The following is a 15,286-nucleotide window of genomic DNA, read 5'->3' on the forward strand; positions in this document are numbered from 1 at the left end:
GTGTTTGTTTTCCTCCTTTCCTTACCTCTGGCCTCTTTTTTTGGCTAGTTTTAGTGATGCTTAATATCTTTCATTGAAGGACCATCAGGTAAATGGAATTGTTCAACCATTCATTTGGTCAGTAGTTAAAAATTGATTAGGTATGAGAAGCTTGACGATACTGGTTAGTTCATACATTTTTATGGATTTCACTTAACCATGTTAGTGATGTTTCCTACTAACATTGCTAACGTGGAACCAAGTACATTATGATCTAGGAGAGAGCATCAGGGGTACGTAATGGATGTCAAGGCAGCATCAGTTTTTCTGGCACTTTGGTTCATAGTCAGCATTGACTCTGTTACTTTAAATAAAATGCAGAATTTTAGTTTATTTGTTCAGTAATAAGTTTAGCAGAGTTAGGTCCTTTTCTTCAGCATGCATGCAGGAGAAGAAGAAAGTGATTTGACAGAAAAGTCACTAATGTTTATAAAGCTCAGAAATCTACAGAAGTCAGCTGCAGTCTTATCTTAGGCACTAAATTATCAATTAAGACAGTCAATCAAAGTTATGTTTAGAGGTTTTCTTTTTTTCCAAGAAAACATGATAATTTCTAAAATTGTTGAAATATTTGTTAAAATTATACTTCCAAGGACAGATATATAGAGCAAAAAAACCAATTGGTGACATTTATGAATATCCATATGTACCTCAGTTTCCACTGGAAAAAATGATTGATACTCTTGTAAAAGTTCTCAGTCTAACAGCTTATCAAATAGTTCCTTTAAACCAGTTGTATGACAAAGATACATCTCTAACTATAGCTGCAGAGAAATAGACACATCTCTGTTAAGTATGGAAACTTGCAGTTTTAAGGATAGGTTCTAGAACGTCACTAATCAGCATTATAAGCAAAGAAACAGACCTATAGAATCAATCTTACTGGCAGAAATAGAGAGAGATAAAAAGATTTTACTTAATAGAGAAGAGCATATAGAGCTTTGCTCCCATAACCATCACATTTAAAAATCATTTCTGTTACTTGACTTCCTGGGCTTTATAAAGATGCCTTATTCTGGAAGAGTGAGTCCATTTTACCTACAGTCAGTGGCATATGTGATATAATTTGAATTGAAATAGAACAGTCTCTTCAGCTTGACTAGGTTTATACCATGAAGATAAAATGAATTCAATTAATTCAATAATCTGATCTCAGTTGTGGCATGTGTGTTAGGAAGTGAGTATGGGTGTGTATGTGTCTGTGTAGGAACAGTTTTTAAAATCTGACCCTTAAATACAGTGAAGTGTTGTTAGAATATTCAGCATTTTCCCCTTTGGTTGAAACAGATTTTTTTGCAAGATCAGTTACATTTTTCCTTGACCTGCATTTTTTCACCATGCATACATATTTAGAAAATCTAGTATCCTTGGAGCTTCTTAAGCATATGTGGGGAAATACTAATTTTTTTATAGAGAATGGGGCCATTTTCTGCCTTGAAGAGTAGCGCGTTAGATATCGTTGTCCCATGTCATCATCGTTTTGTGCAAATATATGCAGAGAAGGCAAGAGTGTGAGTATATGTTCTGTGAGTCCCTTGATAATAATGAACCTTTTTATCACTGGGTTTGGCCGTATTTATTTCAGAGGGTATTGTGTTCTCTAGACACAGTTTATTTCAGAGGGTATTGTGGCTTTCTTCTCTAGATTTCATTTCTAAAAACATGAATAATTTGACTGAGCCCTCTTTTTATTTCTCTTTCTGCTATTTTTCTGCAAATGAACCTCATTAATTGAATAGTAACAAGTCACTTAAGGATGTCAACTGAAGTTAGTCCTCTATTTTTGTTTCTTTCTAGGCTCTAGAGTTGCCTGGCTTACCGGTATCAGTTAGTGCATGTGAAGGGCATACAGGAATGAACTAATATCCAGGTTTTAGAATGATGAAGAGTCAGTCTCTAGACTGTGGCTTATTGTTATTATCTATTCACATTAGGTACTGTTCACATAAATCTGTCAGTTGTAATAAGAGGAATAACTAATACAGTAAATTTAAGTATATTTAAATTGGCTAGCAAACAGATAAAAATCCAATTAGGTGGTTAGTCAACCTAGCTGACATTCCAAAAATAGTTAACTCTACTCCTGAGTCTCTGAAATTACTCCTAAAATATTTTCTTATCTCTATAACAGAAGATGACAGGCTCAGAAGCTGTTTTGTTATCTTTCTTTGACCCTTGGGACAAAGTCCATGCTTACATTCTATTTAATCACAATGGGTAACAGACATGAACACACGCCGCCTGTTGAACTGTACCCCATGAGATGCTTTAGACAGAAAGAAGAAAGAGTGGAATGGGCTTGGGGCCTGGAGTCAGTGGCAGGGTCCTGACTCTGCCATAAATGTACTGGTTTTTCTTCCTCTGAGATGCCCTGTATGATTTCTCCATTAGATGCTGTAGGCATAGGACATCAGGCCCACAGTACTTTCAGGGACCCGTGAAGATGTCTTATTTCTTGCTCTATAAGTGAGTTCCATGCTTTGCAATTAGTATAAAGACAGATATAACCCAGAATATATTCACCTTTATACAAATACAGTCATAAAAATTTTATTATACACACATATATGTGTGTGTGTGTATATATGTATATACACATATATGTATATGTGTGTGTGTGTGTGTGTATAAAATGGAAGAAGGAATCCACGAAGGCAAAAGGGCCTGGCGCCCATGAAAGCCTTGCCTGTATCCGTGTGTGCTCAGTTGCTCTGCTGTGTCTGACTCTTTGAGGCCATATGGACTATGGCCCACCAGGCTCCTCTGGGGATTCTCCAGGCAAGAATACTGGAGTGGGTTGCCGTGCCTTCCTTCAGGGGATCTTCCCAACCCAGGGATCGAACTCGAGTCTCTTAACAACTCTTGCATTGGCAGGTGGGTTCTTTACCACTAGCACTACCTGGGAAGCCCCATGAAAGCCTTACTGTGGCCCTTTCTCCAGTTTCCCGTTTCTTGGCTTTTATAATAAAATTAGGAGATTGAACTGGAAGATCTGTAGCTCAGTTAATGGCTTCATGGAGTAGACAAAGCCACATGGTGGCAGATGCTGTGATCAGGCCTGACTACAGCTATTTTTTTCTAATTTTAGTCACCAAGAAATTATTCTATAGTAGGTTAAAATAAAACACTAATTCGCACCAGGGAGCAGTAAAGGGAGTGAAGCACATGACCCGTGGAGAATGTGTACTTGTTTTCCCAAAGACTTCATCTTGAAATAGAGTTCTGCTGAGTCCAGGTACCAAGATGGTTTCAGTTAATAACATAGGCTCTTAGAAACAGGCTTAAAATACCAGCCAGCTCATACAAACATCTCCTTAAAATAAGCTTGAATTTCATATGCAGATCCATCTAAGAATGGCTCAAATTAGCGCTTGAGAACAAGGGGGGACACCCAGTGCCAATGTCCTGTGTGGACTCAGACACCTCGGATCCAGCATCGCTGTAGCTCCAAGGACTCACGCGTGTTGTAAATCACAGGAGAGTCGGATTCACCACCCGGCCCAGAAATAGCACGGTTCTGGAGGTTTCTTCATAGATGATGAAGAGAAATGGCCGGTCCACTCTGATGATGGGAGGCATGTAATAAGCAGTGATTTCTAATAGGGTTCCTGCCGTTGCCTCTGTACCTTCTTCATCCACCTCAATCATAGCTCTTTGTAAAACCTAGGAAAGGAAATATGTGGAAGACCATTTGTGTGCTCATGGAGAATAGGATTCACTGAATCCCTGAACACTTTTTGTTATGGTCCTTACCCACGGGGCTGTGCTCTCGGGATGTATTGGTATAGAGCTCATCTGCAGAGAGGGATGGTCTGTGGTTGCCCTAGCAACTGCCTCAGAAGCCCCTCGAACACCAGGAGACACCAGGAGACACCAGGAACCCGATTGTGAAGTTCTTTCTGGCCAGGGACGTGAGGATTCTGTGGCTGGCCATTTCACACACACATGGATCAAATCAACAAATACTGAGCATGCACTTTGTGCTACTGATTTTTAAAAATATTTATTCATTTGGCTGTACCGGGTCTTAGCTGTGGCATGCAAACCCTTAGTTCCAGCATGTGGAATCTAGTTCCCTGAGCAGGGATCGAACCCAAGCCCCCTGCATTGGGAGTGTGGAGTCAACCAGTGGACTACCAGGGAAGTCTCTGTGTTACTGGTTTTTGAACTGAGCTGATATTCCTCCTGGAAGGTTTTCAAGCTGTCTGGAACCCCTGAGAACTTTGACCTTCTTTCTGGCAGGCAAGGGGTGGGAGGGAGGTGGGGCAGGAATGTGGTTATTCTTCTGTAGCAGTTTCCTAGAACTTGGTACCACTCTAAAGTGTCCCCTGAGCAAGCCTCTGGGTCCTTGAAGTCTTTCTGAACTTAGGTGGCCTGGATATAGGCCACCTGTCCCGTTTGTGAGGCCCTTTTGTCCAAGAACCTCATGTGATGTGCGTAATGGACCTGTATAATTATTCTAAAAGAAGATAATGAAAACTGTATTAGTAATAATACCTAGACATTCTCTTAAGTTCCTGGAGTGAAAATTCCCTTCCTGGAGTAAACAAAGGGAAAATATCAATAATTTAGAATTTAAGCTCTAAAACCAAAACACATTTCTTCAATCTTTCATGTGTTTGTAGCAGAAATGCATGTGTTGGATGCTATAGCAGCAGAACTAGGGACAAAGAATGTAAGTTGGGGGAATTACAGGTCAAAATATATATATGAATAAAACTCAAAAACAGTTTTTGCCATTTGTGGATTGGGCTGCTTTCACTGCAAACATTAAAAAACAAAATTGGAAGATTGTTTTGTAGGGATATATCAGAGGGGTTTTCACAAGAGGCAGGAAGTTAGGCAGATAACCTCTGGGGTTTTCTTCCCTCTCCAAAGCAGTGGACTTCACTGGCAGTCAAGTGGTTAAGATGACCCTTCCACTGCAGGGAGTATGGGTTCAATTCCTGGTCAGGAAACGAAGATCCCCCATGCTGCAGAGTGCAGCCCCTCCACCCACCCAAATAAATGAATAAAACGGTAAGGTGGTGCAGTTTCGTGGAATTCTAAGTGAATCTGTGAACCAATTCCATTTGGGGGTAAATTTCTCCTTAAGCACTGAGAAAGAAGAGAGGGAGCTCTACATAAATTAGTTAAACAGATGTTTTAATAAAGTAGCTCCAAATTCTTCAAACATCCAGCTTAGGATCGGTTTCAAGTCTTTGGGAATTTTAATCTAGTTTTCCACTACAAGGCTTCCCTTGTGGCTCAGGTGGTAAAGAATCCGCCTAGAGTGCGGGAGACCTGGGTTCCATCCCTGGGTTGGGAAGATCCCCTGGAGAAGGGAAAGGCTACTCACTCCAGTATTCTGGCCTGGAGAATTCCATGGACTGTATAGTCTATGGGGTCGCAAAGAGTTGGACACTGAGCGACTTTCACTTTTCTACTACAACTTGGCCTTTTATCGACATTCAGTGGAATGGAAAAATATTTGTTCTCTTAGACTCCCCTGAAAGAGCCTGACTTACCTTAGAAACTTTCAGATTTCTTTCAGTAACCGTGAGATCCCTTAGGTCAGCCCAGGGTAAGAAGATTCTTTGGACTCCCATCTGTTTAAGCAGCTCATGCATCTTATACTTCTGGTCTAACTTGAACTTTGGAAAGAAAACTTCCATTTTTCTGTGATACAAGTACATATAATGGTGAACCATAGACAAAAATCTTAGATTCTGAACACTAAAAAGGTCACTTCACCTTCCTCCAAGATTATTCCTAGTAACAAGTCTCCTTCAGTTGACTGTAGCTCATTCTGCCCTTTTGTAATGGTCTGACTCAGAGAAGAGAGTTCTGACTTATCAAATATGTATTACTTCTGCTTCAGGAAACCAGTTTTATTTCCCAGTCAATGACTCACATTCTCTTTAGGAAAAGATGCCATACTTTGTCGGCCTGATGGGCTGCCGTCTATGGGGTTGCACAGAGTCGGACACGACTGAGGCGACTTAGCAGCAGCAGCAGCAGCCATACTTTGTATTTGTTTCCCGATGTCTTAAAAACAACCCAACCAAATATCTCCTGCCATGAATCCTGCAGAGTCCTGGAGGATGGCTGTTTCCAGTCCCTATTCTGCAGACTCCTAGGATTCCAGGAGAAACTTGGGAGTCTGGGAATGGACAGGGGGAGGGGAAAAAAGGAAATTTTCAACCCCCTATTTATTTTTAGCCAGAGAAACTCTGATCTCTCTCTCTCTCTCTCTGCCTATTTATCTAGCTGTATTGGGTTGGCCAAAAAGCCCATTCAGGTCTTTCTATACCACCTATAAAGATGCACATTGGAGTTCTTACCCTTGTTTAGAAAGATGGATTCTGTGGCTCAAAAATAAAAGGATGTAAACTACTGACTGGTACTAAGTTAGTCTTAAAGAAGTCCCAGTGTCTTCATCTGTGAAGTACAGCCAAAATACCAATACAGATTTCAGCGTTCTTCAGAGGAGTCAATGACATAACATATGTTAAGCACCCAGAACAATGTCTCGTGTAGAGTAGAGGCCCAATGAATATTCATTTCCTTTTGCCCCCTCAACCCTTCTTTCTTCCTCTCTTGTAGAGCTGAGCAGGGCCCATACTCAGGACATGACAGGTCTTGAAGACTGATATATAAATTGATGCACCTAAACATTTGTTGAGGGCTTACTACGTTGAAGTCCTTTGCTAGGCTCTAAGGATTTGAAGAAGAGGAATGAAGATAAAGTGAACACTGGGAGCTTTAGCTGAACTCCCCTCTGTGTCAGATTCTAGAGTGACGGATTCAGGAGGCATCGCCTTGGCCTCCTTACTGGTGCTAACTTCCTTGTACCCTGATGGGTGGATTGATTTATTCCACAAGCATTTGTGAGCCTGCCCTGTGCTCCCACCCCTGCTCTCTGTGCTCAGCCTCCTCTCCAGGTCCTTGCATCTGGTCTTATGGTTCCATTTTTGTGCTGCTGACTCCCCAGCCTGGACCTCGCCCTGCACACACCAGATCCAGCCTTTGATACCCAGCTGTTGCCATTTTGATATCCCCACCCAGCTGTCTATAGGTATTTCTGATCCAGCTCTTTCCAGCTGAACTCTTGCACATACCCCTCGGCATGTTCGTCCCACAGTCTCCCTTTTCAGTACGTGGCAAATCTTTCCAGTTGCTAAGGCCAAAAGCTTCATCTTTGACTCTCCCTCTTCTCTCTCACCCACATTCCAGTTCATGGGCCAATCCTGTGACTTCCAGGTTCACAGATCCAGGACCTGCTCCTCCTTACCTCCACTGCCACTACCTGCCGAGCATCCTGATCTGGGTGCTTACGCTGACCACATGACTGGTCTCCTTGCTCCTCCTACATGGCCCCAGTGTCTTTTCTTAACATGCACAGACCATGTTGCCCCTCAGCCTGACTCCAGTGGCTTATCTCTTTTGAAAAAGCCCATGTGTTTCCCAGGGCCTGTAATGTACAGTCCTGGGTGACGGCTGCCGGTTCCCCTGCGACCTCATCTCCAAACTGCTGCAGCCTCACCAGCCACCTCATTGTGCCTCAAACCCACCAAGCACACTCCTAACCCAGAACTTTCACACTTTTGCCTGTAACTCTTCTCTCTCCCAGGGCGCTCTGACAGCCCTCCTTCATCTTAAGTGTTTGCTTACATCTATCTTCTTGGCCTGGCCTTCCCTGCTGCCCACCTACACCTCACTAGAACGTGAGCTCCATGAGGAGGGCTAGCATCGCCCACACATCACAATGCCTGACAAGTGGAAGAGCCTTGATAGGACTGGCCGAGTGAACAAGGAGCCACGCAGTGTGATAGACACTGACAGAGTGGAAAACAGGACAAAGGCAGCCCCTGCCATCAGGGAGCCCACCGTGGGGCAGGACAGGCACAGAATGAAATTGGGAGTGCCCACAGGGAAGGAGAGGCTGAGCTGGGGGACAGGAGAGCCGTACCTGGTTTTCATGTTCCTGAGCCACGTGTCCACCAGGTCTGTGGTCAAGTAGTCTTCAAGGGTGAGATGGTCGCCTATCCTCCCCATGAGGACCACCAGCATGGAGGCATTTCCTCGGTAGGGCAGCTTGAGGACACGGCAACCAAAATTCTTATCAAAAGTGGAGGCAAACTTGCCTGACCTGTACATCATGGGCACCTTGACCACCTTGTACTTGTCCAGGTAGAAAGTGTCCATTTCGGTAAGAGCAGGGTCAAAAGGGATCAGCCATTTCCCTGAACAGGTAAAAAAGGAACTCATTGTGGAAACGATCCTCCCCTAAAGCATCCTTCCTGCCAAAGTAATGAAGGGCCAGGGTTCCATCCCCCTTTCTGCCCAACTAGGACAGGTATCCTTATTGGATTTGTTTTGACCACAGCTCAGGCAGTCAGGAGGAAGGCATGCCAACCCACTCCAATATTCTTGTCTGGAGAATCCCCATGGACAGAAGGGCCTGGGGGCCTATAGCCCATGTGGTCTCACAAAGTTGGACATGAGTAAAGTGACTTAAGCATGCCTGGATGCAGGCAGCCAGAATACATTTCCTAAAGATCAGCCTTTCCCAGGTTTCTTTCCAAACTGGCAAAAAATGAACCCAGGGACCTCCCTTGTTGTCCTGTGGTTCAGAATCCTCCTTCCAATGCAGGGGACATGGGTTTGATCCCTGGACCAATGCAGGGGACACAGGAAGATCCCACATGCTGTGGGGCAACTAAGCCCGAGTGCCACAACTATGGAGCGTGACAAAACAGAGACCTAACAGCCGAAACTAAAGTGGTGAAAGTCGCTCAGTCGTGTCCGACTCTGCGACCCCACGGACTAAACAGTCCATGGAATTCTCCAGGCCAGAATACTAGAGTGGGTAGCCTTTCCCTCCTCCAGGGGATCTTCCCAACCCAGGACTGAATCCAGGTCTTCCACATTGCAGGCGGATTCTTTACCAACTGAGCCACAAGAGAAGCCCATTACACACACATACACACACACACACACACACACACACACACACGAATCTACCCAAAGGCCTGCTGGAATCATGCACTGAAGCAAGGAGATGTCTCCTAACCACCTGTGGCTCCCTCACGTTCTGGACAAAACACAGGGTGAGCAAAAGTCACTCATTCCAGACGATGCCCGAAGGACCCACTTCTGTCTACACTCATTTCCTTGTGGTGGGTTAGCTCCAACCTGGAGAAGACTTTGGGCCTGGCTACAGGCCTGTGTGCAGGAAGGGCTCTCTGACCACTCCTTTGGTGCATATAATGTGCAAACAGAGGCCACTGGGGCAGAAATGATGACATTGCCACCCATCCTGAGCTCAGTGAGGCTCAGGGGAGGGGTGCCGTGTCGACAAGCAGCCACACAACCCAGAGGAGGCCGCCAGCATGCAGGCACACAGCTCTACACACAGACATCTGTCTGGCCTGGCTCAATGAAAGTCCTCCTCCTGGACATTGCAAGCCCCCTGCTGTCACCTTCTTGCTACAACGGTGGCCATGCAAAGCCAGTGCTCCCTGAGAAAGGCAGGATGGAAAGGACCTGGGATGAACCCCTCATCTGAGGTCAGCTTCTGCCATTTACCCTGTGACCTTGATCTAGCCAACTTCTCTGAGCCTCACTTCTCTATAGGAGGTGGGAGAGTCTGCATTTTCTATACGAGAATCCAAGGACAAGGGATTTTGTCACTTGCCCCAGGTCACAGAAGTAGAGGGTGAAGGAGCAAAGATGCAACCTTAAATATCTCAGATGATCAGAAACCCAGAAGGTTCCCCAGGTCAGAATGTCAGAGGAGAGCTGTGTAGATATGCTTAGAAAACTAGCAGTAAGCCCTGCAGGCACGCAGGGGCCCCAGGGCAGGGGCATCAAATGGACACGTTGTCTGGTGCTGTGCCCGGTACATCCTACCTGTTCAATGCATGTTTCAATCTGTTTGTGAAACCTGAGAACAACATGTTCCTAGGAAATCCCTTGGCATCAACCGGACACAGGCCCAGCAGGAAAGGAAGAGACAGGCGAAGAGACCCACAGCTCTGGAAGAGCAGAATGTTATCTAAGTACCTTTGAACAAGATGTAATCCACAAGAATTAATCTGGTGTCAGGATTAATCTCATCAAAGAGTTTGGGAAGTTTCCCCTGCGTCTCTTGGTTCACATAATGATTCATGAGCCTTTTGGCCTGGGAAGTGTTGCGAAAATTCACAGTCACACACTCCATATCGAAATACCTCTTGGAGAGATTGAGGAAGGTCTCTCTGATGTCAAAGTCCTTGTGGATGAAGGCGAAACTCCCCTGGGCCAGGCCCAGCTCTGGGTTATGGGAGAGGCTCTCTCGTAGCCTCTTGAAGAGGGCAGGCAGGTGCGGTGTTCGGGTCTGGTTCACCGCGGGCCAGGTCTGGTTCCAGGCCTGCAAGAAGAGTCCCTCCAGCTGGGCTCTGCTGTGCCCCCTGGCCCCCAGAGTCAACGCAGCCATGGCCCAGGCCAGGCCGAGCGGGGAGAAAACCACGTTGCCATCATGCTTCAGGGAGATCTTACGTAGCAGGCTGAACCCCAAGTTGGAGGCCTCCCTGGAGAACTGCTGCCCCTTGGCTGACAGCCAGGGGGAGTCTTCCTCCCCCTCCTCCTCCTCTGGAGCCCATGGTCTCTCACTGGTCTGGCTGGTCTTGTTTTGGGCCCTGGGGGTCAGCAGAGTCTCCAGCCCTTCCTGGGCCTCTGGCGAGTGGGAAGCAAGGGTGGAACCAGGCGCCAGCCACGCCTGGGCCAGGAGGCAGGCCAGCGGGAGGCTCAGCACCACCCGCATCGGGGCAGCGTGGAGGCCCAGTCAGCAGCAAGCCTTCCTTGGGAGAAAAGAAGGCAGAGATTGTGCTTAATGTCTGATGCCCACCTCCTCCCTGGGTCCTGGTACAGCTCCTCCGGTGACCCTGCTTCTTTCCTGGGGGGTCGGGGCTTATGCCCCCGAGGCAGGGCTGGGGAGACCCTGAGCAATTAGGGTCACATTTGTTACCTGAGTCGGTGGGAGGGGAGATATCTTATTTCATGGAGAGAAACCTCTCGTTTCCATCAGGGATCAGGCCCTCGGGCAGCTCCTGGTCTGCCCCAGCTGTCCTCACCCATCCCAGTTCCTCCCAGAGGAATGGCAGGCAGCCAAGAAGGGAAGGGACGTGAGGGAATGCGGTGTGGGTCCTCAGCCTCACTGGGTGCTGGTCACAGCAGCGCCGGGAGTTGGGAGGTCTTCCCAGAGCTTTCCCTGTCTGCTTGCTTCATTCGCTGCCCTGGATCGCTGGGCAATAGGGCAGCCTGTTCAAGCTGGGCTGTGGGGACTTGGACCTTGGCCTTTGGCTGGGGACTCAGAGGGTCTGGGGGGCCATGGGGCAAGGATGAATGCTGAGTTTGCCTGATTCTGCAATAGACCCCCCGTGCCTCCCCTACAGCGCTCGGCCCAGCCCTGGGGCCCAGTCACAGAGCTCCTCTCAGGACTTCCTGCCTTCACTCTCTCCAGAGCCCCCCAGGATAGGAACGGATGATGAGCCAATTCAGACCACTCAGGCCTGGGCTAAACTTCGCTTGGACTGTCTCACCTAACCCTCAACCTGTGAAGTGCGTCCTCTCGCCCACTCTGAGGCTGCCTATTCTAGCGGAGCCAGCCCTTCAGCTTAGGCAGTGGGTCTCCATACCCCACACTCCCCACCACTGCCCGCTCTCTGGCCTCCCTCTCATCCTTGGGCACAGAGCCTAGCTCCTGATCACCTGGAGTTTCCATCTGAATAAACCCCCATGGGCACACAGGGCTCCTGGTGTTGACACCACCAGAGGCTGGCTTGGAAGGTCACTGAGATGCACCCTTGCTCTCTTCTGAACCCACTGCCCCAGGAGGGCTTGGGTGGGGCAGGACCACTCAGCGCAGGGCACACAGGGCAAGGGAGGCCACAGGCCTCACAGAGTTTCTATCAGCAGAGACCTTCACTCAGCCAGGCCACCTGAAGCAAAATGTGCTGGCGGGGTGAGGTTCCCCGGCCTCTTGTGGACGCAGAGGCCTGTGTCCTCGCTGGGCCGGCTACAAGATGACCCCTGGCTCTGGGACTTAGCACATTGCTTTTGGCTTTTGCTAAACAGTGTCATAGGATCCAGGGCCTCGTTCTTTCCATTGCTTGAGTGGCATGACCTTACTCAGCGAAATACTCCTGTTTTCTGTGAGCATTTAGGAAGCTTTGCCCAATTCTAAATGGCAAGCCTGCACTCTAAAGGTAACTCCAGCATTAAATGTGCTGGGTAAAGACCTGCTGGAGTGTAACAAATGTACCCAGGTTCATGCCTTCATTATATCACAGGTTTTAGCACCCCTTTGTAAATTAATCCCACAGCGATACTCTCAAATTCAGTCACTTCTGTCTGTGATGGTTTCCACAGACTGGTGCTAGTAGTAAAGAATCTGCCTGCCAATGTAGGAGATCCTGGTTTGATCCCTGGGTTGTGAAGATCCCCTTGAAGAAGGAGATGGCAGGGTGGGTTCTCACACATTCCCACTCATCTCAGTATTCATGATCAGCAGGAAGAAGATTTCCACATACCTTAGTAACAGCAAACTACCCACCACTTGGTTCCAACAAGAAATTGCCATAACTCTGAACTCTCATTCTCCTCCAATGAGCTTTTGTTCAAAGCAACCCTCCCCAGCTTCCTCCCAGAAGCTAATAAAAGCCAGCCTGCCTTTGTCTCTCTGAGAATTGTCTATGGTTTGCCAGTTTGTCCCAAATTGCAAGTCCTCTGCTATTCCTGAACCTGTTCATCTTCACTTCATTGTAATTGCCAGTAATTTTGTTTCAGGGGCTTCCCGGGTGGCTCAGATGGTAAAGAATTGGCCTGCAGTGTGGGAGACCCAGGTTCAATGCCTGGGTCAGGAAGATCCCCTGGAGAAGAAAATGGCTACTCACTCCGGTATTCTTGCCTGGAGAATCCCATGAATAGAGGAGCCTGGCAGGCTACAGTCCATGGGGTTGCAAAGAGTCGGACACAACTGAGTGACTAACACTTTCACTTTCTAAGGGGCTTCCCAGGTGGCTCAGTGGTGAAGAATCCACCTCCCAATGCAGGAGGATCAATCCCTGCTCTGGGAAGATCCCATATGCCACGGAGCAAAGCCCATGAGCCACAGCTACTGAGCCCACGTACCACAACTACTGAAGCCTGCCCGTCTGGAGCCCATACCCCGCATGAGAAGCCACTGCAATGAGACATCCATGGACTGCAAACTCGAGAGTAGCCCCTGGTTGCCACAACTAGACAAAAATCCGTGCAGCAATGAAGAACCAGCACAGCCAAAAATAAATAAATAAAATTAAAAGACATTTTTTTTAAGGATGACACAGAGATATGGCACTCTAGAACCTGAGTAGTAATAAACCCACCACTCACACACCACTTCTCAGCCCTGAATGTACCTGGAGCTGCAAACCCACCCCCAAATCTGGAAGCAGCAGGAACTCACTTGCTCAGGCAGACAGGTCTCTGAGAAGAAGGCCAGGGAGCTATGTGGGGCTTGCATGGAGTGTTGTGTGCATGACATCTCAAGCCTTCAAAGCCTCTTCCACTGGCCTCCTCTCTGTGGAGGAAGCCTCCTGTGTCTACAACAAGCCTCTTACCACCCCCACCTCCTTGCCCGCCCCATCCAGTCCAGGAATGAGGGCTCAGCGCTGCCCAGGTTGCCACCCCCTCCCCTGGGAACCCACCCAGAGAGGACAGGTCTTCTCTCCCTATTCTTCATTAGGCAGACACTGTGAAGCCTCCCTTTGATCCACTGTTCTTACCAGTGAGTGGCCACCTGGTGCCTGGGAAGGTCTTTCATTCAGGGCAAAGACAGAAGGTTAGGGCTTGTAGCTGGAAGCCTGCAGTAAATATTTGCTATTCCAAAGTGTGACCCCCCTGCCCCCAGGGGGCTGTTACTGATTAACATCCTGCTTGGAGATGGTGGTGTTTCTGGGAAAGCCAAGATGGAGAGAGAGGCTTCCCAGAATCCCCTGCAATCCTGCACTCCTGACTCTTGGGCAATTCCTCCATGAGAGCCTCTGCTTCTCAACCCAGGCAGCACCCTAGTGAGATCCAGCTCCTCGTGGGACATAGTTGCTGCAGGCGCTGAACACCTCACAGGAAGGAAGGGCTGGATCCCATGGAGGCCTCCCGGGTCCCCAACTCAAAGCTGGACTCCATGTGAGGAGGGAAGGCAGAAATGAATAAGGCCTGCTCCCAGCACCTCCCAGGGAACTTTTCATTCCACTGGGAGAGCTGTCGTTGTTTAGTTGCTCAGTCGTGTCCAACTCTTTGTGACCCCATGGACTGTAGCCCACCAGCCTCCTCCGTCCATGGGGATTCTCCAGGCAAGAATACTGGAATGGGTTACCATTTCCTTCTCCAAGGGACCTTCCCCACCCAGGGACTGAACCCACGTCTGTTCCATATCCTGCATTGGCAGGCAGATTCTTTACCACCGTGCCACCTGAGAAGCCCCCCGCGCCCTCCCCACCCCCCGCAGTGGGAGAGACAGACCCTTTAATCACCACCAGCCATAAAGAGCCTATTTCAAGGTTAATTCTCTGCTTCACCAGGTCAATGGCCTTCTAAGACTAAAATCCTCAAACTGTTAGACTAACTGTTAGACTGTTGGACTCTTTTTGATAATATAAATATTTTATGTGCCCTTTACTACTCTGAAGTGAAATTTGTAGTTAATAGAATCTACCCACAACATTTAAAAAATAATAATAGTGCTTTATAATATGGAGGGGAAAAGGAAACTGTGAGAAGGTAACGTTTCTTTAAGTATGCTCTGCCGTGACTACCCTAGAAGCGGCAGTGATGCTGTCAGATGCGGGACCAGGTGGGAGCGCTCTCTGCTGCGCACCTGTCGTATCGGCCCTTCCACACCGCAGCCACGGTCACTACCAGTGATGCGGCTTTCTGCAATGGTGAGTCACGTTCAGTTCCTCCAAAACAACATACAAATCTTCCTCTAATTTATTTTCATAGGAAATTCCTTGGGAATTAAAAATTGGTGGTGGTGGGGAGGAATGGTGTTTTTAGCTGAGCTAAAATACCTGTGGCCCTGTGAGAGTCTGGGCTCAGATCATTTATAAGTGGGTTTTCAAATGTTCCACCCAAGTGGACTTGCAGCGGGACATTGCAGTCACGTGACACCACTTCATTGTGGGGGACAGGCCTGTGTGTTTCCATTGTATCTGGCATGTCTGGCCCGCACTCATGGAAACCC

At 47.6% G+C, this 15,286-nt stretch overlaps 1 protein-coding gene across 2 annotated transcripts; it reads right to left on the minus strand.

The window, feature by feature from the left end:
• On the minus strand, nucleotides 1,071–13,906 carry SERPINA10 (serpin family A member 10). Of its 2 annotated transcripts, none has more exons than XM_005695348.3 (5): nucleotides 13,830–13,906; nucleotides 10,087–10,862; nucleotides 7,991–8,264; nucleotides 5,547–5,697; nucleotides 1,071–3,702 (listed from the first exon to the last, which is right to left on the minus strand). In XM_005695348.3, exons 2-5 carry the CDS (start codon nucleotides 10,823–10,825, stop codon nucleotides 3,511–3,513), a joined length of 1,356 nt encoding a protein of 451 aa, XP_005695405.1. In that variant the 5' UTR covers nucleotides 10,826–10,862; nucleotides 13,830–13,906; the 3' UTR covers nucleotides 1,071–3,510. The 2 variants fall into 2 exon arrangements, with proteins under 2 accessions (XP_005695405.1, XP_005695406.1); XM_005695349.3 differs by having other exon boundaries at nucleotides 10,087–10,858; nucleotides 13,830–13,890.

This window comes from Capra hircus, chromosome 21, assembly GCF_001704415.2.
Source record: "Capra hircus breed San Clemente chromosome 21, ASM170441v1, whole genome shotgun sequence".
Classification (NCBI taxonomy): domain Eukaryota; kingdom Metazoa; phylum Chordata; class Mammalia; order Artiodactyla; family Bovidae; genus Capra; species Capra hircus.

Excerpts from the sequence above, each read along its gene's own strand:
- SERPINA10 (XM_005695348.3), bottom strand. The coding sequence starts at position 10,825 with ATGCGGGTGGTGCTGAGCCTCCCGCTGGCCTGCCTCCTGGCCCAGGCG. Across the intron at positions 5,698-7,990 it reads CTCAGGAACATGAAAACCAG|AAAAATGGAAGTTTTCTTTC; the intron begins GTACGGCTCTCC and ends CTTGTATCACAG. Across the intron at positions 3,703-5,546 it reads GAAATCTGAAAGTTTCTAAG|GTTTTACAAAGAGCTATGAT; the intron begins GTAAGTCAGGCT and ends TTCCTTTCCTAG.